The following is an 11,258-nucleotide window of genomic DNA, read 5'->3' on the forward strand; positions in this document are numbered from 1 at the left end:
ATTTTTAATACAGGTGCATACAAAGTCAGCCATTCTTTGGTGACTTGGGAACATGGCTATGCAGGCTTTTGAGTCTCAGGCCAGAGTTTAAAGTGCCTGCTCTGGAGTGGGTTAAGAACCTTCATAGACAGAATTATGGAAAACACTGGAAAACTAGGCACCAGAATTGTGCTTTCACCACCTCACAATCATGGTGCAGAGGAGAGCTGCTAGAGCTGTTGTTTCTCTTTTGTGATGAGACATGCTGCAAGTGCAAGATTGCTTACCTAGAACCAGTTTGCCTGTGTCATTACTAGGTGCCCTCTCCTGCTACCCCAAGATTGTGGTGTGTAGGGCCCTCTCTGCTCTACCCCCAGGTAGAAATTCAGGCCTTTAGAGCCACTGCTTGCCTGGAACACTAGTCTGATCCACCACACCCTTTATGGAGATAGATTGTGGTGTAGTGGGATCATTTCCTCTCCACACTCAGGCAGATCTCCAGGTACTGAGAACACAGTTTTGCCTGGATCAACAGCCTAAGCCACCCCACCATTCCTGTGCATAGTTCATGGTGCAGTGAGGCCTCCTCTACTCCACATGAAGGCAGATCTCGAGGAAGAAGTAAATGAAACTTGGAACCAAAAACCATACAAGAAATCAATGAAACCAAAAGTTAGCTTTTTGAAGTACAAATAAGATGAATAAACTGCCAGCTAGATTAATAAAGAAGAAATAAAGGACAAGATTCAAATAAGAACAAACAGAAATGACAAAGGTGACTTTACAACTAAGCCCACAAAATTGCAAAGATGCTCAGAGACAATTTTAAACACCTCTAAGAGCACAACTAAAACAGTGTCTGACAGTTGGTATCCCTCAATAAACTTTTGTTTGATGGATATATTGACAGACTGATAGAGAGCACTAGATGGTTTTTGTTCTGAGTGCCTGCCTACTGCTGTGGAGTGACATAGGGGTTATATGCTGGCCTGTAGGGCCTGAGATAAGTTAATGTGAGAATGTTCAAGGCTAAGAAATGTGCTGTGGCAAAGGACACCAGAGACAAATCAAGTCTAGTAATCTAGATGTGACTGAGGACCACATGTTTGTAAGATAAAATGAATATAACACACTAAATTAAAAATAATCATTTCAAAAGAGGTACAGTATAAAGTACTACAGTCAGTGCTACTCAAACTGGGAAAATAAAGTGAAGAAGTAAGTCTTTATGTTTGTAAATATAAAAAAGAGAAATAAAGTGCATATACATAATAATATGCTTGAAATTTATTACTTTTGGAGAGGAATGATTTTCTATTACTCAGAAACAGCAGTGAAAACAGCTTAACAGTTTAAATTGCAAGTATCTAATCAAATGATAGTTAGGAAGGTAAGTATCCTGAAACACAGAATTCACTAAATCATGGTCTTTCTTTTATTCTGCATTGCCTTATGATAATTCTTCAAAAAGCAGCAGTAGTGTGATGCGGTATGACAAATGAGAATACACGAGTCCAAAGTGAATTTGCCAGTCAAACCTGTGAAGAAAAAGAAAATAACACTTTATCGCCCAAATTGATACTCCTGTAAATAAATTTATACTTTTCCTGGTACAAAGTATTTATTTATAGACAGTTTTATTTATTATAATGCAGGGACTAAAATAATATTCGAGACAGAATAGACAATTAAATACTCATTAAGTGGGTATCAGAATAAACAAAAATTATCATTCAGCATGTGCAATTTAAATTTAAATTTTTATTGAGGTTTTCCATCATCATCTTGTTTTACTCTCTCACTTAAATATAGCCTACACATTTCATCTATCTCCCTCAAATAATGTTTTAACTATATCCTCCCCTGATTAAATGTCATCAGCAATTATCTAATGCCTGGAGGATCAAGATAAGGTTTTTTCTAATATCAAAAAGGGCAGGAATTCAATAGGAATAAAATGTCCCAATACATTTAAAAATATTTGAAATCTTTTGAACTATTTCAATTTTGAATTGTAGAACAGTACTCTTTTATCTCCAAAATATTACTTTATTTTGAAGTATAATATTTAATATTTCATAGATTTTGGAACATTTTATGCTTCAAATATGGATAAATAAAAATGACTTTCTAAGAAGGACGTTGTTACCATATCCTATTTCCTTGAAAATTCCCATCTCCTTGTTGATATTTTGTTAGTAATTCCTATAGCCATTGTTCATTAGAGTTACTTGGGCATAAAATGTAAATTTCTCATGAGTTCCCAGATGGCGGTTGTGCACCTTCTCCAAAGATTACATTTTAGGACAGAAAACTTCAAATAACAACCAGGTACAGATTTAGTGGCAGAGAAACCCATGACCACAACCATAAACCTTCCAGTTCAAGGGCTTCCCTATAATGTCTCTCAATAGCCTTACAAATTCTATAAAGAGCTCAAGTATTATCATAACATGTATTTGTCGCTTATAAAATTGAGGTTTGGAGAAGGTTAGGAATACTTTAAGGTCATGAAACTAGTTGTCAGGGTCAGGATACCAACACAGGGATTCCCCTACCCAGAACTCTGTCTCTTAACAGTAGTGAACAGAAGCTTTCCCTCAGAGGCATTTTGGTTTTATTTTATGTTTTATTTTACCTTAAGTTCAGGGATACATGTGCAGAATGTGCAGGATTGTTTCATAGGTGTACAAGTGCCACCATGGTTTGCTGCACTATTGATCAGTCCTCTATGTTACCTTCTGTCACCTCCTACCCCCAATCCCTGGTGTGTATTGTTCCCCTCCCTGATGTGTTATCATTGTTCAGCTCCCACTTATGAGTGAAGCATGTGCTGTTTGGTTTTCTGTTCCTGTTTTAGTTTGCTGAGGATGATGGCTTCCAGCTTCATCCATGTCCCTGCAAAGGACAGGATCTCATTCCTTTTAATGACCGCATAGTGTTCCACGGTGTATACATACCATATTTTCTTTATCTAGTCTATCATGGATGGGCATTTGGGTTGTTTCATGTCTTTGCTATTGTAAATAGTGCTGCAATAAACATATGTAGGCATATGTCTTTATAGTGGAATGCTTTATATTCTTTTGGGTATATACCCAGTAATGGAATTGCTAGGTCAAATGGTATTTCTGGTTCTAGATCCTAGAGGAATCACCATACAGTTTTCCACAATGGTTGAACTAATTTACATTCTCACCACCAGTGAAAAAGTGTTCCTATCTCTCCACAGCCTAGCCATCATCTATCATTTCTTGATTTTTTAATAATCACAATTCTGACTGGTGTGAGATGGTATCTTACTGTGGTTTTGATTTGCATTTCTCTAATGATCAGTGATGTTGAGCTATTTTCATGTTTGTTGGCCACATAAATGTTTTCTTCTGAGAAGTGTCTGTTCATATCCTTTGCCCACTTTTAGACGGGTTTTTTGTTTTTGTCTTGTAAATTTGTTTAAGTTCCTTGTAGATTCTGGACACTACACCTTTGTCAGATGGGTAGATTGCAAAAATTTTCTCCCATTCTCTAGGTTACCTGTTCACTCTGATGACAGTTTCTTTTGTTGTGCCAAAGCTCTTTAGTTTAATTAGATCCCATTTGTAAATTTTAGCTTTTGTTGCCATTGCTTTTGGCATTTTCTTCATGAAGTCTTTGTCTATGCCTATGTCCTGAATGGTATTACCTAGGTTTTCTTCTAGGGTCTTTTTTTGGTTTTGGGTTTTTCGTTTAATTTTCAATCCATCTTGAGTTAATTTTTGTACAAGGTGTAAGGAAGGGGTCTAGTTTCAGTCTTCTGCATATGGCTAGCCAATTTTCCCAGTACCATTTATTGACTAGGAGATCCTTTTCCCATTGCTTGTTTTTGTCAGGATTGTCATAGATCAGATAGCAAGCAGAGACCTGCATCATGAATGAACTCCCATTCACAATTGCTACAAAGATAATAAAATACCTAGAAATACAGCTAACAAAGGATGTGAAGGACTTCTTCAAGGAGAACCACAAATCACTGCTCAAGGAAATAAGAGAGGTTGCAAACAAATGGAAAAACATTCCATTCTCGTGGGTAAGAAGAATCAATTTCATGAAAATGGCCATACTGCCCAAAGTAATTTATAGATTCAATGCTATTCTCATCAAACTACCATTGACATTTTTCACAGTATTAGAAATAACTACTTTGAATTTCATAAGTAGCTACAGAAGAGCTCATATACACAAGACAATTGTAAGCAAAAGCAACAAAGCTGAAGTCATCACATTACTTGACTTCAAACTATCCTACAAGGCTACAGTTACCAAAACGGCATGGTACTGGTACCAAAACAGACATATAGACCAATGGAACAGAACAGAGACCTCAGAAATAAGACTACATATCTACAAACTCAGAAGCATTTATATAAATTAACACACTTCAAAGAGCTAACCCACACTACATTTCTTAAACTGGAATGATTGTTGGCTTAATTGCCTTTTTGTTTTGTTTTGTTTTTCCTTGTTTTAACTGTCAGTGTTGATACTTCTAGAAAGAAAACTAACTAGAGTCAGCTTACCTCCATAATCATGCCCCATGATTACTGAAGATATCAGTTTTCATCCAGATAATTTGATCTATAGCCTCGATGTGAATGATGCTTTTCCTGCATACACACAAAAGGAGAGAGCAAATTGCAGAGAATAGAGACAATGACAGTACAAATGCTTCACAAAAATTGTCACTGAAAACTTAGATTGTTAAAGTTGTTATGACCTTGTGTGTTATCTACATAAATGTTTTCAAATTTTTAGTTACATTTTTCTTTTTTCAGAAAAATGTTTAAAAGCAAGTAAAAATGATAAAATATTTACTGTATGTTGACATTCTTGTGGCAATAATGTGTTGGAACACTGATTATAGGCAACCTCTCCAAACAGGCTTTAAATCTTCTTTACAACATTACCTCCAAGTGACTATTTTGCCCAACACTGAGTATAACGGAGAGGAGAAAGTTACCGTTTCCAACGTAGGTGGTATTTCTTCATCTAATTCTTTTAATGAGCTTACTTTCTCTTACAACTCCTACATTCTTTCATACTCACTGCTGTTACACTTGATCTTAGCCAAAAGGCCGAGAAGCGATACATACTCACTGCTGTTAACACAAACAGTCCTCATCCCTTTTTATGCATCTTTTTATTTAGTGCTTTTTTAACATGTATACTTACTATATTAGAACTTTTGAACCCCTATTCATACTGATATTAGAGGTCAAAATAATATGATATTTTTATACATACATTTAGAAAAACATTAAAGAAATAAAATTTTCTGTCTAATTTAGCACAGTAAGTTTAATTTAAAGACTTTATCATCCTCAAATATTTAGAAGATAGAAACTTACCACATTACATGGGTAGCCTCTATGCTTCATTAGGCATATGTTATACTTCATAGAATTAGGAATTATTCATAGAATTAGAAACTATTCTTTAGGTCAATGTAATTATTTATAAGAGAAAGATACTTAAGCTCTCAAAGAATAATTGAAAATTGACTTATTCAGAGTGGAATTGAGTTTCCGTTGAAATGCTGTTAGAACACAAGATATTTGTGACTTTGTAACAAGAATAAATGAAATCAACGTACACTTTAGCAATTAATGATACACATATATTTGAGAGATAACTATCAATTATTCTAGGATAATAAATAGAGAAGAAAACTTATTCAGAGTGCACATTTTCAGAAGAACACTTACATGGAATTTTCTTCTATGCTCATGATGTCTCTATGAAATAAAAAGAAAAGATTAAAAATTCAATATATGATTAATTATCAAGTTTTCCACTAAATGAAAATGTCTTACCTTGTCATGGGAATCAGCTCCCTTGGAAAAGAAGAAAATGAGTAAATAATTAATATCTTAATTTTATAATTCAAGAATATGTATAAAAATTGACTTAGCTACATTTGTGATTAAACAGAATGGAGGTATTCTTTGGTTGATGACACACTAAATTAGTTATTTTAGCTTCATGACATCTTTAAAATGAGTGAAGGGTAAACTTCTCTATAATTAATGTGCTATATTCAAGTATCAACTCGTTTTGGTTTATATATCTTTTTTATTAAAGGCAAGAAAAGTCTATCATTGGTGAATAAGAGAGTGGAAACTAAAAATGAAACACTGGATTGTTTTTTATATGAATATGTTCTATGTAGCTCAAAAGCTACCAACATACAAATATTTTATTTGCTGATAGAGAAAGGCTTTGTACTTTTCTCTGTTCTTCTTATATGTTTATTTTTCTTCTTCTATCCTTTTATAATAAAATCATGTGATAAACTGTGATGCCATAACCAATTTTGTTTTTGAAACGTATGTTAGAATTTGGTGGATAGGTTTAAGTATTAGTATTCTTTTGTGACCAATTTTTTATTAACTTCATAGAAAGAAGAGTAGTGGGAAGAGGATGAGGAAGTAGAGAAGGAGAAAGAGCTCCAGAGAGGTCAAGTGGTTTTCCTACTAATACACAGTAGTAAATGACAATACAAGCTGGGAACTCATTACACTTAATAAATATAGATTTGTTTTATGGCTTAAAATAGGTAGCTTTATTTTAGAAAGAGTAAAATAGATTGTATGCTAACTTAACAGTTTGGTTGTGCAAGAAATGACTTGAAAATTCATATTTTGACACCCTCTAATACTGAGGTTCCATTGAAGTGCATCTTGTTCTTTCCTCAGATTTCTAACTTCAGGTAGTCTAGAGCTTTTCATATTTAAAGATATTTTCACAGTTCTCAGTCCCACATATTTATAAAGCTTGCTTAATTTTATTTTATTTTTACATTAAAGTAATTGTACTTGAGTATTTGCAGGTATGTAATGAATATTTATTCTAAGTCCTTAAAAACTTACATAGGTTAATTCAAGGAAAGTCTTTACATAGAAATATTAAAGCTGTATTGAGGTGAACATGAATATATGGCAGAACATAAGGAATAAGAAAGATCCTTGGGATAAGTACCGAAAATGTATCCTTTAAAATTTCCAGATATACTTACAGTCATGGAAATCATGAGAGCCAAGATTAAAGCAAAGACAAAAAACTTCATAGTTGGCTGAGTCCTATAAAATCAAACATGAAAAATCAGTGATCACATTCTTTCTTGCCTTCATTCATCAAACTTCTATTGATGACACTATGCTTCAAAGCATTGGGAGACATGCTCTGTTTTCCAGGCTGGAGTGCAGGGGCATGAGCACAGATCACTGCAGCCTGGACCATCTGGGCTCAAGCCATCCGCCCACTTTAGCCTCCCTAGTCCCACTTGTAGCTGGAACTACAAGTGTATGCCACCATGACAAGCCAATTTGTTTTTCTTTTGGTAGAGAATATTTTTAGTCTCACTATATCGCCCAGACTGTTCTGAAACTCCTGGGCTCTAGGAATCTTCCTGTCTTGGCCTTTCAAAATGCTTGGATCGTCGGTGTGAGCCCAGGGCATAGCTTCATTAATTGATAAATAAAGGTGTGTGCTCTAATTTGGAAATATTAGTATGCTAAAGAAACACAAAAATGGACGTCTTTAATAGACCAAGAGAATGGGAGTAAGAAGATAACAAAGAAAGGCAAGCTTGAGTTGTATTATATGGAATGAGTAAAGGGAGGTGTTGGGAGACTGCAAAGAAATACAACAGAGAGGAAAGCATGTTGAAAGTTCAAACAGTTTAGCATGTAGGGAGGACAAAACTGGAGAAAAGATGACCACTTAGGTTGTTGTGACATTACAGGGGACTTAGATAATGACATTAAGAATGCTAATTAAAGTACAGTGTAAAGACATATTTAGAAAGTAGAATGGCAAGTAATGGGGACTTGCTTTACAATAAAGTCAGTGAATATGAGCCAGATTTCTATTAAAGAATAGCACAGATGGTGTAACCTTGAGATTAGAACATTAGTGATATTGGTTAGAGAAAAATAAAATGAAGAGAAGTCACAGGGAAAATGATTGTATCTACTTTGAGAAGTTGAACTGATGAAGATTATTTAATATTTCAAATAATATTATCCAACAAAGTTAACCTCATCTGGGACTCTGATATGTTTTTATAATTATGCATATGCAAGTGAATCCAGTTCTTTGGCTGATATAAAAAAGCAAAGCGGATTACTTATTTCTAAATTACAAACGTAAATAAAAGCATTTCCACTGGAAAATACAATTACCACAAGACTTACAATTACATGGCATTTTTATTTGTTAATTGCAAGCTATAAAGTAATTCATTCATAGATAATATTTTTAAAAATTTTTCTAATCTCTCTTACCTGTCGCTTGTGATAGAATGTTACAGTAACATTTTTCATCTAATTATAACAAAAATGTCCTACTCTTAAACAGCCCTACATCTCTATCACAGAAAGCAGAACTCATTTGCCTAATTATTTCTTCATTCATTTTGCTTCACTCATTTAAATGGAAACTTCTTGTATAGGACTAACTATAAAAATTATATATTTCTTGATGTTTTTCTATTACCTAATAGTTAAATCTAATTATGACTCTTTTTATGATATAAAAAGACAATTTTACTGTTGTTTGTGACTGTCAATTGTGTTGCAAATAGAAAATGAAAAAAAGATTGTAAGAAAGTGCTCTTCTTTTATTAACAGATAAAATGATAAATGAACATAGATAATCAATACATAATTAATAGTTTTGAAAAACATATTTCCCAAGTAAATCAATAATAAAAATTTGGAATAATAAACTTTCTTTTCTACCATAACACAAATGAATGAAAGTGAGTTAAATAAATTAGTAAGATTGAGAAGACTAATTGTTACACAGTATATATTTTGATTTATAACAGAACTGTTTTTAATGATGGAAAGGCCAATGAAAAAGCAATAAAATAGTTTACTACTAAGAGGAAAGTAAACTAAAAAATAAATTTTTATAATAATGGTTTTGCAAGAGAGAATTTATCAGTATCTTCTTGTAAAATGTGAACTTCTACATTAAGTTTAATATATAAGTAATAAGAAAGTAGATATCAGGTATTTAGGCAAGGAAATAAAAAGTTCATTGAGGTCCCACCATCAGAGAGGATGTAATACATTGCCATATTCCACATTAGTTACTTTGCACGATGATTGCTGGTGTTAATTCATAGGTATTGAGATCTAGAAGTCATCTTCAGATCCCAATAAATGGTCGTTATTTCTTTATAAGAAATTATCATAGATAATATACATTTTCATAAGTGGGTTACTATTGATTTTAACAAACAAAAGCTTATGCTAATATATAATATTAGATTGTACTTGAACATATTACCTTTTACTCAAGAGGAGAGTCAAGAAGTCAGTGAAGCTGAAGTGAAGTCTCAAGAGATGTCCTTTCCTAGATGGCTGATGTATTTAAACACGTTGAAATCTCCCTTTTGTTTTTCTAAATAGCATCAATTAGGAGATCATATGATTGAGACGGAAAGTAATGCCCAAAATCTGTCTCTACAAATTCTAAAATAAACTTAACCAGGTGATTTTGCAATAGATCATTGTGAAGACAAGGCAAACAGAAAGCGAATGGACCCATCACATGCTAATCCGAGGGTTAGTCTAGCCCTGAGTGAGTCAGGCAACGGAAAAGCATGCTGGAGGAAACCAGGCATAGAGATGATTGCAGTGATAAAGATGTTTCCGTAGAATACCATCTACCACTTTTCAACAAATATATGTCCAAGATAGAACAACGCTATGTCAAAAATAATACTTACCATGTTAGGAAAAATTTTACACATTCTCTAGTAAATAGTGATAATTGGCATAATAAAATTGGAGTCATTCTACACTTCAAAAGTTTTTCTACAAATCATTATTTATCTTGTATTTTTACATGCTTTCATTGACTTAGAATATTTTAAGTAATAAAGCGAATGTAAACATTGGCCAAAATTCAATCATCTTTTGGATGCTGTATGATAAAAGTATTCTCATATTTAATGTCAAAAGATTCTAGGTGCTTGGTCACATATCTCTCACATAAAACTGATTTCTTATGTTTAGAAATTTGAATTTACTTCCCGGGAGTTTTCAGGGGCCCATATATCTTCACAGAGGTCATTTATTGAAATAAGTACACTAGACAGAAAGAGGAAAACAGAATTTTAATTAAATTAATAGACAAACATGTATAAAAGGTCACCTACTTGCTACCAGTTGTATAATTCGATGTGCTAAGAACCAAGTATTAAAAACTAATTCTAAGTTCAGAGAAGTTGTACAGCTCAATGCACTGTTCCCCAGGATGTCCCACATACTACCATCACAATCAGCATCAGCTCGTACCTGTTGAAATGCAAATTCTTAGTCTACTTTTCCAAACTTACTGAGTCAGAATCTTGGGGCGTACACCTGGAACCTGCATTTTAAGAACACGTCCAGGAGATTATTTGTGTACTTTAAAGTTTGAAAAACGATATAACAGGTTTGTAAACGCATTGTCTTTATATTGATCCCACTAATAGAGATTATGTTTTTAATTTGAGTCTGATACAGGAAAGGGAAAAGCACACATCAGGGCTGGTGGGTGGGGAGGGAGGGAGAGCCTCAGGGCAAATAGCTAATGCATGCGGGGCTTAAAACCCAGATGACGGCTTAATAGATACAGCAAACCACCATAGCACACGTTTACCTGTGCAAAAAACCTGCACATGTATTCTAGAACTTAAAGTAAAATAATAAAATAAAATAAAATGAATTTCTGTGTGATTTTTAAAGGAAATATTTATTAGGTAAATCTACACTAATTTGAACAGTCCCATTGGAAATTATTGTTATTCTCTAGGTAATACACAAAAATATATATTATTGTGCCTAATATTATTAGGCACATGTCATTTATATATAATATATAATTCATATACCAGTGTATTGCCACAACTGTGATAAGGCAGTAGCTATTGATATTTCCCTTGTAATTGAAAGCATGGCCTTTTCAAAGAACATGACGCTTGCTTGTAGAGGACAAGATAACTGTTTTACTTAATTATAAAATATGAAGCTATGTTCTGGTCCATCAGTCTTCTAAAATGGCCTACTGTTCCTGGAGGGTGAGACCATAACTCACAAATATATAATTCAAGTAAATTATATTTAAATTTTTCTTTTGGCATGAAATTTCTAAACATCAGAGATACAAGGTCTCTTCTCTGGCGCAAAACAAATCCATTCTCTTTACATTCTCAATGAAAAAGAGTTACATAGGATTCAGTGACTATT

At 33.5% G+C, this 11,258-nt stretch overlaps 1 protein-coding gene across 1 annotated transcript; it reads right to left on the reverse strand.

Annotated features, from left to right (window-relative positions):
- Positions 1-1,245: 1,245 nt before the first annotated feature.
- Positions 1,246-9,570, reverse strand: LOC129492282 (histatin-3). Its single transcript, XM_055297413.2, has 6 exons — positions 9,313-9,570; positions 7,031-7,094; positions 5,829-5,849; positions 5,721-5,750; positions 4,536-4,622; positions 1,246-1,517 (listed from the first exon to the last, which is right to left on the reverse strand). The coding sequence occupies exons 2-5, from the start codon at positions 7,079-7,081 to the stop codon at positions 4,569-4,571; spliced, it is 156 nt and encodes a 51-aa protein (XP_055153388.1). The 5' UTR covers positions 7,082-7,094; positions 9,313-9,570; the 3' UTR covers positions 1,246-1,517; positions 4,536-4,568.
- Between the last annotated feature and the right edge of the window lie 1,688 nt (positions 9,571-11,258).

The sequence above is a fragment of the Symphalangus syndactylus genome, chromosome 10 (assembly GCF_028878055.3).
Source record: "Symphalangus syndactylus isolate Jambi chromosome 10, NHGRI_mSymSyn1-v2.1_pri, whole genome shotgun sequence".
Classification (NCBI taxonomy): Eukaryota; Metazoa; Chordata; class Mammalia; order Primates; family Hylobatidae; genus Symphalangus; species Symphalangus syndactylus.